Genomic DNA, 17,793 nt, shown 5'->3' with positions numbered 1-17,793 from the left:
GAGATTTGGCTCGCCCGGGCGAGATTTTGCTCGGCCGAGCGAGATTCGCTTGCTCAAGCGAGAGGATAACAGAGGCAAATCGCCTTAAATAGGGCTCAAGCGAGATTTTGTAATTTATTCAGTGAGAACATAATCCTTGAGCTTAATGGACCAAAGTTTCTTATTGGATTGATTTAATGTGCTATTTTTTTGGGTGGAACAACAAGGCTCAACATGTAGATAAATGAGATTTTAAATAATTTGATCAGGATTTGATTCTATTATGTGCACAAAAAAACTTTGTTCAGAGAAGTGAAATAGACTTCGATGACCTTTACGAAAAGCAATTAATCTAATAATCTCTGCTTATCAGCTTGAGAATATCCTAGTTGCACACAAAAAGAATGGTTGAATGGACTACTGTACTAGTGAATTTTTAGTAGGTAAAATATTTCTGCAAAGTAATGCTTCAATTGTAATATTATAACACCTAATGCTTGATCAGGAAATGTTGTTGCACCTTGTACCTTTTGATAAGTAACTGTTGAGTTTACATTAACACAGTTCACCTCCATGGTCTTTTTGCAATTTGGTACACCATATGTACAATACCATCTCAAGTATCATTGATATAATTTTTTTACACCTAATAATGGGACATAACTAATGAGAGATGAGAACATTAAAAGTATTAATCTTTGACCATACAATCATATATGAATGGTCAAAATTATTTTTTGCTTAAATGTAATCTTGTTCATCCATACAAGACTAAATTTTCAAGATTAATACTTCTCATATGAGATACATTTAGTCAGCAATGAGGGTGAGAAATATTAATCTTAACCATATAACCACACTATCAAGATTAATTTTACTTGAATCTAAGTGTCCATAGCAGGAATAGAAGTATGGCAGAGTACCAGAAATGAAAATAAGTGTGTGGCTCAATATGAGTGATAGCTCAGCATTCAGCACCTTAATAAATTCCACCCTTCGCTTTCCATTCCTTTAATTTTAACTTCTACCAAGCATAATCTAAGTAAACTGAAAAAGTTGAGAGCACTACATAGGAAAGCAGAAAAAAGCTAAATCTTAAATGGGCAAAGGGTAAAAATTCTGAAAATATTACTGGAGTACGTCTTCATATAAAGCAGCTAGTAAAAATGTCTCAGATTTGACTTTCATAATGATACAACATTTGAATATACATATAATTGAGCAGTATTATTATATTAAGAAACAACAAAGGAGAACTAAAAAAGATGAAGGGAAGGGAATAGAGGGGTATCACATTTAAGATGATGGAATATATGGCAACAGAATATACCATATTAAAAACAATACCAGTTTAGAAGCCTGAAGCATTACACTCCTCAAGAAGTTTTAAAATATTATGTTCTGGGGCACTGACAGATGGTAGAATCATTCGATTAGGCTGGGATGTTCTTGGCCTTGTCACAGCACCTTCGGATTCAAAGCTCCCCTCTTCCTTCACTACTGGCAAGTCGCCTCTTCTTCGTACAGTAGCAGATACTCGCTCTTTCCATATTCTTCCATCCTGATAATTGACAAACACAATTTCAAAATCCTTAAATCCAAGAGGTTTTCATAAAATCATTATGAAACTTTAACACCCCAAAACAAACAGGAAAAGAAGACCATCACTTGTACTCTAACTCCATGGCCTACTTCAATAACTTTCAGGTATCTGTGTCCAACACGTATTTGATATTGATACTTCATCGATAGTACCCATAGCGTATCGAAATTATATTTTTTGAAAAATAATTAATTTATAAAATCGATACATCCCAGATACGTTACTCTTAAAATGTTTTCCAGATACCTCATAGACACTCAAAATACCACATAATAGCATTTTAAAAGAAAAAAGATATAACCCAATGGACTTGTAGGATGTAGCTATAGAAATAAAACAAAACATGCATATTGCATAAATAATGAATAGGAAATGCTATCGGTTAGGGACATAAATTAATTGAGAAAAGAAAATATAAAAAACATAAATTAATATCTTATATTATTTTGAGAAAAGCTATTGGTTAGGGACATGGGGACAAGATTTTTTTGAGACAGATGATCTTTGTCCGGAAATTCATATGCATAATATTAATTATCTTTTAAAGGGATTGATCATCTTATGACAATATGAATTACATTTTGTATTTAGTGATGCCTACAAAATATTCCTTATTTAAAAATTCTTAACAACAATGATATGTTTTATGGATTTTATGTACATATTTTATATGCATGCCTCAAATGTATCGTATACTACATTTTCAAAAAAAAAAAATACATATCGATATATCAGATATGTATCATATATGACACTCGTATTGGTATTAGTGTTTCATAGCATGGCCTCCACGCAAGCTAACGCCTTTGGTTTATGTGAACTCAACTCAAGTATTAACATAAATCTGATTATCAGATCAGAACTAGCTGTATATATCATACTAATGTGCATAAATGACATTAACTATGCCATGCTTGTTGGCTGTAATGACACTAATAGGTCTTAAGCATACACAGCAACAACTAAATAAATAACATAACTACTTTAGGAAACAAAACAAAGAATTATTTGAAAGATAGTAAAACACCACTGCCTATGCCATAGTATTGTGGTCAGTTATTTATGGAGTTATAACTGACCTTTCTAAGTAATTGCTCTTAAGTAGTCTTACAAGAATAATTGAAATCCTTCAAGTTTTTTAATATTATGGCATTAATATATCTTATTCTACATATGTTAAAGCTGACAACATATTAAAAATGCTTATCTGGTACATTTTGGCAACTGAATAATATAAAAATGCAAACTTCAATTCATCATATATTTTTTTAAGATTCCATAAGAAAACAGGATATTGAGTCTTACATTAAGAATGGATGGTTCTGGTAAAGGGCACTGAATTGGCCTATCATTGTCAAGGGGTTCAATTGGGTGTTCAACTGGCTTAAACTCAATTGCAACTTCAATTCCATGAGAAGTAGCAGTGACACCAGTTGCTGCAACAACAGCCTCTGGGTTTTGGGGTATCACCTCCCTCTCATCCTACATTAAATGAAGTCAACGCATAATGCAAAAGTAATATCAAGTAGCAATTAAAACTTCTTAGATAACATATATAAACAAACACCTAAGTAAATAAATAAATTTCTGGTATAATTTTTCTAATCCAACAATCAGGGAATAATATTCTTTTGCGGCGATAAGATCAAATTATTCAAACTATTCAAACTGATTCTTTTGTGTGATGGGCCATTTTTGTACGTGAATACAGAAAAAAACTATTCAAACTGATCAGATCAAATTATTCTTAAAAAGTAAAAACAAAGAAAAGAAAAGCTGATCTTCTAATAACTTAAAAAGTAAAAACAAAGAACTATTCTTTCAAGTACAAATGTAAAAAAGAAAACAGTGGATTACAAATAAAAGGGTTCATGAGAAGGAGAAAAAAACTTACCAAGGCACTTTGCGTGCGTCGATGGATATTCCTTCCTACAGAGAATCTCGAAAAAATACCCACCATATTTTCAACTGAAAGTCGAATACCCAGAAAGAAAAAACCGATTTTTCTGATGATGGTGCTATTATCTTCTTAAAGGGTTGATTTAACTTCAAGTCAAAATCACTTAAATCGATGCTATCACAAAACGGGTCAAGTAGGGCCTCGAATTGATGCAAATTTTGTTGCTGGAGTGAAAAGCAAGAGAAGACAAATCATGTGGTGGGAATGTGGATTCTTATGTTCAGTTGTTTGAGCAATTTTAACTACTAATATTAATTAATAATCATAGTGATGCTTTGGAATCAGTTGAGCAATGGAATCAGCAAAGTACGACAAAAGAAGATAAGCTTTTATAAAGCAGATTTGATTCTGAATCAGAAGATTAAGAATGTACTAATACAATATATATTTTTGGAAAAGGTTAGTGCATCGTTAAGGAGAAAAAGTTTTGTATCAGAACTCAGAAGATTAAGAATGTAATGATATTCACGGTTTTACTTGATTTTTTAATGTTTGTTTAATCATGATTGTTCAAAGATTATAACACTTTTTCTATCCTCACCTTTTGCCTTGTGTGGCTCAAAATTGTCTATGGAACAATCTAGAAACAGTTCAAAAAACAACTCATGTCCAATAATCTCATTCAAATCATGCATCTAAGCTTATTCCAACCATGCACTTGTGTATAAAATATAGATGGAATAATACATGTTTTATTACCAATAAAATTAATATATGATTGTAGCACACCAATTAGGACAAAAATGTTGTCCCAAATTAGATGAATAATGCAAAAGTTAGTCGACATATGTATAAAATGATAAAATATATATAATATTAGTAACCAAAAATTAGATATGATATTTAAATGAGATAAATTTAGATAAAAAATGTATATACTAACAATATAAAAATTTTATACATTTTTAATGCATCATTCAACATTCATATTTATTTTTATTGATTTTTCAAAAAACAAATAAATAATACATTAATTATATATAAATTTTTACACTAATATTATATAGATATTATATTCATATCTAATAACAAAACAAATAGTGGAAGTTTTATGAGGTGAAGGATAAATGGCGATGGATCATCAATAAATTTTAGATATTGACTTTTTTTACTTAAATAACAAAGTTTTATTAACTGCTTACCAAAAAGATATTATTCTAAAAATACATGAAAAGATATGTATGGGTAAATTTTATACAAATATTTACCAATAATTGTGGTGTCATGAATTGAGCTGAGCGAGAGTTTCCGGTGGCGGCGAATGACGGAAGCGATGGAGAATCGACGATAGTGATGTGAGGGCGTTGTATAAAATAATAAATCAAAGAGAAACCACAACGGTGAAGAACCAAAGGGTTTCATCTATTGACGTCAATGTTGGTGAGAATCTGGTACGTTGGTGCATTCGTAAACATTCAATTTTATGTCCCCCTTTTGCAATTAGGTCAATGTTCTTATTCTGAATCAGTAAAATGTTGCTATGCCATGGATTTGTTGTTGGAATTTCTGACAATTTATGGGTCACAGATATAATTCTATAATTGTGTTATGGCCATTATGTAATTAGCCAAAATATAAAATGATCTTAAGTAATTAATTTGGTGGCTCAGGGTATATGTGTCATGAAATAATAATAAGTGTAGATACCTTCAGGCAATTTCTGATTTGATGAAGGGACTGAATCAGAATTATTGCAACTAAAGTAGTAACCACTACGGGGTTACTTTTTTGGGTTATGGTCCCCATTTGTAGAGCAACAGGTTTTCAGGTGTTAAGGTTAAGGAGAATAAGGTAGGATGAGAATAGTGTTATCCAGGATAGGATAACACTATCCACCCATCCATAAGGCTCATAAGGTATAAGGATGAGGTTTCTCCTCATAACCAAGGGCTAAGGCATTCTCTCCATAAGGCACACTCAAGAACACTCTCTCATTCCCCTCTAGAGAGAACAAAAGGAAAACCATTCGGCGCTCTATCATCTGGAAGATCATCTCACCCTCATACCTTCGAGATTCCGGAAATGGCTCAACAAGGTATGTTCTTCTTCTTCACCATGAACTCATTTGGGGTTTCTTCGGTCTGGACCATGGATGTTCCATTTGGGTGTATGTATGGGCATACACATTCGGTTGTGGGAACAAAGCCATGGTCATAAGGACTTCCGCATTCACTATATGGATTTCGGATGGAGACGGAATTTCTCCAACAGAAATAATATATACATGTGTTTATTTCATGTTATAACAAATATTTTTGGTATAAAACTTTACTACTAAAAATATATTTTAATGTTTCAATGTTTTTTATTCTAATCAACAAGGTGTTGGTCTAGTCGGGTAAGATCTCATTAGATCCATATAATAGAGGGTTCGATTCTTATGAGCGACATTTGTTGGGGTAGTCATGAACCAAAAAATTAGTTTATTACCTAAAAAAGTAAAAGAATATTTTTGTTAATACAAAAAAAAATGCTTCTTATTCTCATGTAATAGTTTGGAAATGTGCTCATCAAAAAATTGTAACTTTTGGATTATACTCATGTCTCATTTCTAAGTTTTTCTCTTTATGTAAGTTTATATATTGTACATGTACAGTCAACCTATGTTATGATGAAGGAATATTACTTTTGACTTTTTATTTATGTTAATAATATTTTTGTTTTGTACTTTTGCCAATTATATTCTTAAATGTTAAGAGATATTGTATCCATTTTTCAAATCTCTTGAGTTCCATTTGGGGTTAGTATAAATTACTGAAATATATTTTATATTCTAAATACTTTGTAAGTAATCAAATAACAATTTTTGGTTATATAGTTGTATTTAAGTATATATCATATCAAAAAATATTAATCTTATATTCTCAACTATATAATTCAAATGATAAATAGAATAATAATTTTATAATCAATGTGTTTTAATAATTATTTTATCTATTTACAGAGCAAATATAATTCTAATTTATTCCCATAAATATCAATAAAGATTTTTAAAAAATCAATCAAATATATATTTTAATATACCCACATTTCTCATGGAATGAGATTGCAGAATTATAAATTGGGACATCTTTTGAGCGCAAACAGAAACAGATCTTAAATTTTCTGACTTTTCAGTGTCATGAATATTAAACGGTGATGCCTATCATTTCATTTCCATAGCTTTTCCGATCCACGTGTTTGATCACCTTTCTATCTCAATCTTCCGTGATTGATATTTGTATTTCCTATAGTTACAAAAAAAGAAATGATGTGTACATCTATCATATTTTTATTGCGAGGTTGAAAAAAAGAATTCATTAATCATGATTGATGCAATATTGTCTGCTTATTTTATGGTGATAATACAAAATGGGCCAGACTTCTAATAATTTAAAAATATATACTCGGCTGGTTGTTTTGGTAGGTAATCATATAATCAATAATAATTAATAATAAAAAATGAGCATCGATTCAAATGTCAGCTTCAAATTAAATTCATCCATGTCGACAAGGCCAGATCCATTAAAAATATAATGTAAGAATATTTTTCGGATTACATTTCTTTTAAAATCTACAGTCCAAAATTCTTTGCAAAACAATATCTACATTTTTACCCTGTGTAAAAAAATAAATTAAATTTCATTTATAAAAATACAAATTTGGTATATTTAATATGGATTAATCATATGTTAAAATATTAACTAGCTCAATAGATTAAACATGAATTTCGATCTTCTTCCTAGAGGTCCATTACCATGTTGAGAATGTGATATGTGATAGAAATAAATATCTAGTGATCATAATTTTAATTTATTTTTTAATAAAATAAATTTTAAATATGATAAACTCTTGTTTCCCCTTGTAATTGAGTATTGGATTCTTAGGTAATTTAGTATTGGAGATAAGTTGGACTAATTAAACGTATTTTTTTGTTTAGAACAATTTGTAATATTGATTAATTTTTCTTCTTCTAAATCCAAAAATATCACGTTTTTTTTATTTCACAAGTCAAACTAGGCATTTATAGTAAAATCTGACTTAGCTTGTTTATTTCCTTTTTTTCTTCTTCTTCAAGGGTATATATATATGATATATTCTTCAATAGGCTCTTGCGAAAATCATAACCCATCACTCATATTCCCATCAAGGGAAATAGTTCTGTGTCAAGGACTCCATCATATTTTGGTAATAGAAGAATATGGAGCACAACACCAAGGTGAGCAACAACAACATGAAGAAGCATAGTGCAGAAAGGAATATGGGTCATGCAGTTCATAGCCAAGTGTTAAAGATTAAGCAAGAAATAGCCAAATTCAAAGAACCATCACTACAACTACAAATGAGGCGTGCCCTTATTAGAGATGTCTCAAGAAATGGTTTAAGGTCACCACTAGGTTTGGGAGGAGAGAGAACTATATTAGTTGGCAAGTCTTAGATATAATAATATAATTAGAATATTAATACATATGTCTCTATGTATATTGTATATTATATAGGTACTTCTTAGTTCTTAACTTCTTACCATGGAACTTGAAACTACAACCCTTTTCTTATCTGCTTTTTTGTCTTCTTTATTTACTATCATCTCGCTTCTATGTACTTGTGCGGGTTTCTTGTACATGTTTTTTGTGAATAAAAAATGCAAGGACATGGTTTTCTCAACTTTTCTCTTTCTCATACGTTGCTTCAACTTTGAAACTTTTGATGGCAACTATGAAGCATGGGTACTGATACGTGTGTCAAGTATGACATATATTTGATACGTTGACACACATTTTTTCCAAAATAGAGGATACGATACGTTTATGGATACACGTATAAAATAATAAAAATACATAAAATATGATAAAATTATAAGTGTAAATCAAAATATCCAAAGTAAAAAAATATAATAGAAATTTAAAATCACTGCCCTCCATAACAAATCTATCTTATCTTATTTTAATGAAAACGAATCTATCCTAAAATCATTGCCCTCCATAACAAATATATCTTATCATATTTTAATGAAAACGAATCTATCTTATCATTTTTATTGGAAACGAATCTATCTTATCCTGTTTTGTTGAAAATGAATCTATCTTATCACGTTTTGTTGGAAACGAATCTATCTTATCATTTTTATTGGAAACGAATCTATATATCTTATAAAACGAATCCATATATCCTATATTTTATTGAAAATGAATCGGATACGTGTCTTAATATTTATTTATTTTATTTTATTTTTTTAATTTTTGGATACTCTATAGATACGTATCCTTCGCGAATCTGAACGTATTTGTGTCGGATAGGTGTGGGACACGAACACGTGAAGGTGTTTGACGAAAATAAAAATTAAAAAAATTTACAATAACATTTTTATACCATATAATAATATATGATTAATTTGAGAAATAATGACAGAAATTTTTAGGAATAGAGTATCATTGATGGTGTTAAGGGTAGCCAATTTGATCCTGCAATCTAACTTGACAAAGATTTATGATCTAACACGTAACCTCACAGTACAGCAACACGTTCTTATTTCTAATGCCCCATCCCATTCACTATTCAGATTTCATTGTCTGGTTATTACAGATAGAGGTATATGGTCGATACCTTTTGTTTTTTTGGTACAGATGGCGTATACGGTATACATAATAATAGCAATAAATATAAATTTGAACCACATGACATTCTGATTCGCATCTTGTTGAGATATTTTTAAGAAAATACGAGATAAAGAATATCCGATAGACAAAGGTTACCAAAGCAAATCTTACATGTTTACAATCTATTAGTCTATTGAATGTGATAAGGATAGGACCAAACCAGATAGTCTGACCGGTTTGGTCTTTGACTAGATTTTAAGATGGTTTTGATTCTTAATCTTAATTGAATGAAATCTTGTATTGCTTTGAACTTCAAAATTTTTGACTTGATTATGTTAAATGTGGATAAATGAAACAAACTAGAAAATGAAATAGGCAGTTCACTCAAATTTAAAATGAAAAAAAACAGAACACCACTTTGATATTTTATTTTATCCCGATCAAAAAAAATGAAATTATAATTTCAATATAATTATACTAATTCTATAAAAGTTTGTATTTATCTATAATTATATAAAATTCTGCATTTATATATAATTATATATTTATAGATGATTATTAATTTTATATAAAATAACTTAATCATACTCATTAAACTAGTTCAGGTTTCTTAACATTCAATGTATCAGTCTAGTTTCTTTTTAAATTATTATTTCTTTGATTAGCATTTGTTTACTACAATACCGCATATTCTCATCATATGTATCTAAAAGTTCGCACATGATATCACTAATAATCATCCAAATCCAAAACTCTCGAAATAAGATAATCAACCATCGAACATTAAGAATATCCAATATCTTAAATTCTTATTAACTTCTTACTCAGAAAACCCAGATCCCAATGTCATTATTTTACTTTAATTCTTCATTGTTTTATTTTTGGTAGGGCCGCACCTGAAAGTGGAAAATGAACCATGCCTATCAATTATCAACGATTGAATGTATGAGAAATTGAGAATCATGACAGGTGAAACTAAAATATACTAACTGAGTTGACCGAAAACGATTACTATAATAGAAAGTCAGTTATTAATTAGAAAATCAATAACAATGTACATTCAACTGATTCCATGTGATAATGAAAGGAAGGGTAAAGCAAAAAATACGTGTTGAAGATTTCGACTTATAACCTTCATGCCCCTTAACGTGTCTAGGCTAACTCTCTTTAACCAGTAAATATGTTAGGAAGGAGAAAAAATGAGGCTGAAAGGAAGAGTGTTATCAACTAGATAAAAAAAATCATTAAGGATGATATATTTTCCAATTTAAAATTTTTGAGATATAATCTATTTATAAATAAATAAGAATAATAAGTACATTTCATACAATCTACTACTTTATTACTTATTTATTTATAAATATAATTGGTCCAATGATGTAAACCTCACTAAATACATAAGTATTGAAATATACAAAATGTTAAAAATTTGATTTATCAGCACTCTAAAATGAAAATGTATTAGTTCATTACCTATAGGTGATGACACTACTAGTTTTACCAAAACACAAAAAGCTGAATCAAACAAAAAATTCATAATCAATACATCATCAACCGTTCATTTATATTTTTTTTGAATAGTCGATAATATTAAAACATAAATAAGAGATTTTACAATAATAATATAACCCCGGTCACACACAATGGAGCCCTAAACAGTCAAGTGAAATTCAATCTACGAAAAAGTTTGATATATATAAATCATACACTATTATTAGTGCATATCTTTTTTACTCGTTTTAACTAGTAAGATACTTGTGCATTCGCATGGGTGGTAATGTATATTGCATGAATTTATTTAGAGTTAATTACACTGACACTCCCTGAGGTTTAGTGAAATTACACAAACCACCCCTAACTTTTCTACATCTACACAAACCCCCCAAATTTTTATACTTTCATTACACTAACCACCCATGCATGAAAAATAAATATAATTTTTTAAATAAAAAATGTGATGAATGCAATTAAGTTAAACAAAACATGATATATTATGGAGAAAGTTCCAAATAATATACAAATAAATGTATCTTTATTATTTTTGGTTACAAAAAGCATCAACAATTCTAAAGATATATTGTTTAAATCGCTCTTATATTATATTGTAACAAACCAAACATAATAAAGAGGTATCAACTCATATATTATTTGGACTTGTCTCCACAATATATCATCTTTTGTTTAACTTAATTGTATTTATCACATTATTTGTTTTAAAAAATTACACTTAATTTTCATGCAGGGGTAGTCAGTATAATGAAAGTATAAAAATTATGGGGGTTTTTGTAAGTGTAGAAAAGTGAGAGGTGGTTTGTGTAATTTCACTAAAAATCAGGGGTGTCAATGTAATTAACTCTAAATAAATCCATGCAATATATATTACCACCCGTGCGAATGCACAAGTATACATTACTAGTAAGATTTGTCTAAAATCACCTCCAAATACTACAACTTTTCCTCCAAACAAAATTGAGCCCTTTCTTGTTCCCATGATGTCATCAAGACTTTTATCAAGTGCCTCGAGGCAAAACGTATGTGACATTGGAGCTTCATCCCATATAATTAACTTTGTTTGTTTCAATAACTCTACAAGTTCAGTACCTTGATGAATGTTGCAAATGGAGTTGTCAAAAGTTGGTACATGTATTTTGAATTTAGAGTGTGTTGTCCTACCCCCGGGTAATAATAAAGAAGCTATGACACTTGAAGCCACAGTCAATACAATATGCTTTTGAGATCTCAATGCATATGTTAGAGTTCACCACATATGCGTTTTCAGTTCCTCCATAACCATATAGGAAACACATGCAACCATGTTGATTGTTGACAACTTGCATTATAGTCTGGAATATCTTACATTGTCCTTCTACATAATATGAGATCGTTATGTAAACATTAATCTTTTCAGTACAAATAGATTAATTGAGAATATCTTACATTGTTCTTCTACCTTCAAGATATTGTTTATTAGCTTTCATCCATGATGTAAACATCGATTTTGATATTGTTGGTCTTGAAATAATATTGTCAATGTCCTCATGATCATCAAAGTAAACAAGTTGTTCTCCTTGAAGATGAAAATACAATCGTTCAACTACAGGTTGTCTCCCATGTATTGGAAATTTAAAAATTCTCCAACATGCTTCTAATGGTGATATATATCTACAATCAAGATATTGTTTAACCTTGTCAATGTTTCCTCGAGTTTGTGATCCGTCATCTTCTGTTGGTTCAATAACAGTTGTGATCCTATCATAGCCTTTGTTTATATACTTGAATAAGTACTTAACTGAAGTACTTTGGTTACACCACTCTATATTAATGTGAACTTGATATTTTCTCAATAGTTGTGGGTTGTAAGGGACAAAATAACGATTATAAAGAGAAATGCCATTTTTTCAACAATATTTCCATTATCTCTTCTCATTTAATCAGATAGCCATCTTGATAAACAATTGTAGATTGTTGAAATTGTTTCAGAAAATACGTAGAAAATTTACCTTTCATACATGGACAAGATTTGTTGCAAGAACCACATGGACCATGAATCATATTTGACTTGACCAAGTTATACAATTCAGGATCATCATTTTGATTTCAAATTTCATCAGAGATAATTCTATCAATGTTATTTGGAGATGGATATTTGCTAGATGGATGTAAAAAAATAAACAAGTGTGCATGAGGTAAACCTCTCTTCTGAAATTCAATGGTGTACATATCTAAAACATTAAATAAAAATGATTAATAAGTATCCAAATTTAATCAAATAGAAACATGTATGAGATGATTGAATAAATACTTACGCACAATTACTTTATCCAAAACATGTCTCTTCTTCAAATCTTGAAGTAATTCTTCAAACTTAATTTTGAAAATTCTTAAGATGATATTTGGCCTATCATGTGGCTTCAAACCCTTAGGGTTAAGAAATCTTACAATTTCAGGCCAATTAGGATTGCATGTTAATGTCAAAAAAAAAATCAGGAAATCCAAGTGAACTATAGATGGCCATCCCATCAAAGTATAATGGGTCCATGTATCTATGACTAGCAACAAATGTGGAAGGTAAAATCACCCTTTTCCAATTTTTGATTCCTGACTTTTGGTCATTTGTTTGAGATGTATTCAAATTTTTGTATTTATCAACCCTTAGCTTTGACTGGTTTCTTCTAATAAAAGACAATCGCTCAGACTCCACCATGGTGTAAGCGTCTACTAAAACTTGATGAATTAGTCTTCTTGATCTCAATAATGTTTGAGTCTCATTATTCCTTGTTTGCAATCTAAAGGAGATTCATTTTCTTACAGCAAGATGATTTCGTTTTCTATTTTGAGAATCAGCTCTTACTCTATAACATATATCATGTCTGTAACCATCCTCTCCAAATGGAAACAACAATGGATATTGAAAAGCTAAATAGCTTGCATGTAATTCATCAATTCTCTTCAAATGACCATCTTGTGTTTCCATAATTATATCTTTTTGTGATGTTTAGTCAATATCTCCAACTATTAAAGCAACCACTTCAGAAACTGTTTGTAATTTATTTATTCTTCCATCAGAATTCGTCTCGGAAATTAGCTTCAACTTTAAGTTTGGAATAACAGTATATTTTAATCTTTCCCTTGACATTTTGAAAGACTTTGCATGGACGTTATTTTCATCCAACATTTGTGATAATTGCAAAACTACTTTGGAATCAACCTTGTTGTTCATATATTCATAGATTCCACAAAAAATCAAAAATGAGTATTTGGATAAAAAAAGAAATATGAAACTATTTGTATAGTAATTAAGTACTATATACCTTATTCCTTCCATCACGTTTTCAATTTCATATTATGTATTATAAATATAGAGTTGAGCAAACTTCAGACATTGTCCAGGCATCAATAACATGCTACTAATGTGATAACATGGTTGTCCTTGTATCCGAATAGTTGGTGGACCTTTACCATTTTTGATAGATCTATCAAATTTTGCACCCACTAATGTGAAAGCAAACATCATGTTGTATAAACAAACATTATTTTGATAATTTAGGCTATGACTAGAGATGTTATCAAAAAGTAGATGTTGAAGGAGGATAAGAGATGTTTTCAGTAATGAGATTTGTACTTTTTCAACCTCACAACGAAGTTCATACTTGGGTGTTGTAGTATTTCTATGTTTTCGCTTTTGCTCTTGATACGATATGCATGCTCCACAATAATCACATTCAATAATAAGATCACTAATATCAAAATATCCTAAACAAAAAAATTTAAGCTTAGTGGTATATTTGGTGCATTATAAATAAAAAATCATAATATATACTAAATAATCTTGTTGACTTTAAAACATTGAGGTCGTATATGAGTTATGAAATTGATCATCATCTTCTGAAGAGTCTTCAATATTCTCATCTTTCAAAATTAAACAAAATCTAATATTAGTGTACAATAGAAGCAATAAGTTTACTAATTCAATGACTAATAATATAGTGTGATATTAAATGAATACCTTGTATGTCAATATCAGACATGTCATCATCTTGTGTTGTATGACGATTGAATTGGTGACTATAAATTTTAGTTGATCTAAAAGGCAAGATATTTTCGTTTCCTTGTGCCACACTATTGATATGTTCATCATTGACTATGCTTCCATATCTATGCATTAGATTTACACCAAAAAATTCCTGTTTGACGAATCTCTTCTTCTTGCTTTGCTTATGAATTGTAGATGGTTGGATATGGGATGCAGAAGATGAGGCGTCATTTGTATTAATGAAATCATAATTTGTTGGAAACAAGCGAACAATCAAATAATAAAGAGTATAGAGACAAGAGAATAACACAAGAGATTTGGTAACGAGGTTCGGCCAATGTGCCTACGTCCCCGGGAGCGTTGAGCGGCTACCACTATATATTATTAGAGAATAAGGATTAGTGTTTTACTATTCTTCTCCTTGTTACATTAGGTCTACATAACATCAATATATATAGCCCTCTACCCCAACCCCTTTACATCAGCCCAAGCCCATAACTTGTATTGCTGTTATCTAGAGATATGAGTCATTGCACAACAATCTCCACCTTGGCGAATATCATCAATCTCCATCTTCCGCCATTGGGTTGGGGGCGCTCCATAGTCCATCATCAGTGAATGTTCAACAAGCTCAGGCAATGCCTGAACTTGTCCACAGTAACCGGTTTGGTTAACATATCAGCTGCATTTTCTGAAGTGTGAACCTTCTGCAATAGTATCTGCCCACAAGCTACCAACTCTCTGATCTTATGAAATCTCACATCAATATGTTTGGTTCTAGCATGATACACCTGATTCTTTGCTAAGAAGATAGCACTCTGACTGTCACAATGCAGCGAAACTCCACCTTGCTCAATGCCTAACTCATTTACTAGTCCCATAAGCCACAAGGCTTCCTTAGAAGCTTCACCAGCTGCCATGTACTCTGCTTCAGTTGTGGACATAGCAACAACAGACTGAACTGATGATCTCCACATAATTGGTCCACCTGCAAGGGTGAAGACAAACCCCGTTGTGGACCTTCTATCATCCAAGTCTCCTGCATAGTCCGAATCAACATAACCAATAACTGAAGGCTTACTCTGTTGGCTGCCAAACATGATACCGAGACCTGTAGTCCCCTTCAAATATCTGAAAATCCATTTGACTGCTTCCCAATGTTGCTTCCCTGGTTTCGACATGTACTTGCATACTTGACTAACTGCTTGTGCCAAGTCCGGTCTAGTACAAACCATAGCATACATCAAGCAACCCACTGCACTGGCATATGGAACCTTTGACATGTATTTCTTCTCTTCATCTGTCTTTGGACACTGATCTAGGGAAAGCTTGAAGTGATTTGCCAATGGAGTGCTCACTACTTTAGCATTGCTCATATCAAATCTCTCTAAGATCTTTTCAACATAGCTTTGCTGGGAGAGCCATAGTTTTCTAGCTCCCCTATCCCTGTGAATCTCCATCCCAAGAATCTTCCTAGCAGCCCCTAAATCTTTCATGTCAAACTCCTTACCTAGCATGACTTTCAGCTCATTGATATCACTCAAATGATTAGCAGCAATCAACATATCATCAACATAAAGTAACAGAAAAATAAACGAACCATCGTCAAGGCTTCTCACATAAACACAGCAATCATACTCACAACGCTTATAACCAAGCTTCAACATATAAGTGTCAAACCGCTTGTACCACTGTCTGGGAGACTGCTTCAACCCATATAGAGACTTCTTCAACTTGCAAACCAAGTGACTCTGTCCAGCTGCACTGAACCCCTCTGGTTGTGTCATGTAAATTTTCTCCTCTAATTCACCATGGAGAAAGGCAGTCTTCACATCCATCTGTTCTAAGTGCATATCCCAGCTGGCTACCAAGGCAAGCACTGCCCTGATAGAAGTGTGTCTCACCACTGGGGAGAAAATCTCATTGTAGTCGATCCCCTTCTGCTGTGAATACCCTTTTGCTACAAGACGAGCCTTGAATTTTTCCCCTTCTTTTTCTGATACTGCTGGCTTCCTCTTGTACACCCACTTGCACCCAACTGCACGCTTGTCTGGGGGCAATGGAACAAGCTCCCAAGTTTGGTTCTTCTGTAAAGACTCCATCTCCTCCATCATGGCACCCATCCATTGTTCTTTCTCCTGGCTGTTTATAGCCTCTTGAAAGCTACATGGATCTCCTGAACTGATATGGAGAGCAACTGAAGCCATATCCTTAAAGCCATATCTCTCTGGAGGTTTGATAGGACGTCGATCCCTATCTCTAGCAAGTAGATACTCCTACACACCTGAACTCTCTGCCTGAGAATCATCATGTTCTTGACTTGAACTAGTGCATGGTTCCTTTCCTTTATTCACCTGAACCATTTCATTGCTCATTGGAATCACATTTGAACCCAACTCTCCATTTGGCATGGGCACCTCTGTCAAAATTGACTGTTTCATCATGAAATCTTCATCAAACACTGCATCTCTGCTCAACACCACCTTTCTGGAAACTGGATCCCAGAACTTGAACCCCTTCACACCTTTGGTATATCCAATGAAGATACACCTCTTTGACTTAGGATCAAGTTTCGATCGTTCATCACTGGGTACATGTATATAAGCAGGACAACCAAATATGCGTAACATATTATAATTAACTGGGTTACCTGTCCATACTTCTTCTGCAACTTTACCCTCCAATGAAGCCCATGGTGATCTATTGATGACATATCATGCAATACTAAGTGCCTCTGCCCAAAATCCTTTGGAAAGTCCAGCATTCAGTCTCATACATCTGGCCCTCTCTGTAAGAGTTCTATTCATCCTCTCTGCAACACCATTCTGCTGAGGAGTCTTCTTCACTGAAAAGTGTCTCTGAATGCCATGTTCCTCACAGAATTTCTGAAACTGTGAGTTTTTGTACTCTGTGCCATTATCTGACCTCATGTATTTGATTTTCCTACCAGTCTGGTTCTCTACCTCTGCCTTCCAAACCTTGAACTTGGCAAAGACTTCTGACTTATGCTTCAGAAAATATACCCAGACCTTGCGAGAAAAGTCATCAACAAAAGTAACAAAATACCTAGAACCTCCTAGGGATGGTTCCTGAGTGGGTCCCCAAACATCAGTGTGGACATAATCTAGAATGCCCCAAGTCC

The 17,793-nt window shown here is 32.0% G+C and overlaps 1 protein-coding gene across 1 annotated transcript; it reads right to left on the bottom strand.

Moving 5' to 3' along the window:
- Nucleotides 1-1,249: 1,249 nt before the first annotated feature.
- LOC109339656 lies at nt 1,250-3,878 on the bottom strand. The gene is made up of 3 exons (XM_019577130.1): nt 3,477-3,878; nt 2,888-3,064; nt 1,250-1,540 (listed from the first exon to the last, which is right to left on the bottom strand). Exons 1-3 carry the CDS (start codon nt 3,540-3,542, stop codon nt 1,331-1,333), a joined length of 453 nt encoding a protein of 150 aa, XP_019432675.1. The 5' UTR covers nt 3,543-3,878; the 3' UTR covers nt 1,250-1,330.
- Between the last annotated feature and the right edge of the window lie 13,915 nt (nt 3,879-17,793).

This window comes from Lupinus angustifolius, unplaced genomic scaffold (genome assembly GCF_001865875.1).
Source record: "Lupinus angustifolius cultivar Tanjil unplaced genomic scaffold, LupAngTanjil_v1.0 Scaffold_87_27, whole genome shotgun sequence".
NCBI classification, from domain to species: domain Eukaryota; kingdom Viridiplantae; phylum Streptophyta; class Magnoliopsida; order Fabales; family Fabaceae; genus Lupinus; species Lupinus angustifolius.
The sequence above is the reverse complement of the archived record's forward strand: the minus strand, read 5'-3'. Positions and strand labels throughout refer to the sequence as shown.

Bases quoted from the DNA above. Each gene is read 5' to 3' on its own strand.
- LOC109339656 (XM_019577130.1), bottom strand. From the start codon at position 3,542: ATGGTGGGTATTTTTTCGAGATTCTCTGTAGGAAGGAATATCCATCGA. The intron at 3,065-3,476 runs GTAAGTTTTTTT...CATTTAATGTAG, and splicing joins GACGCACGCAAAGTGCCTTG to GATGAGAGGGAGGTGATACC. The intron at 1,541-2,887 runs GTAAGACTCAAT...GTCAATTATCAG, and splicing joins CAGAACCATCCATTCTTAAT to GATGGAAGAATATGGAAAGA.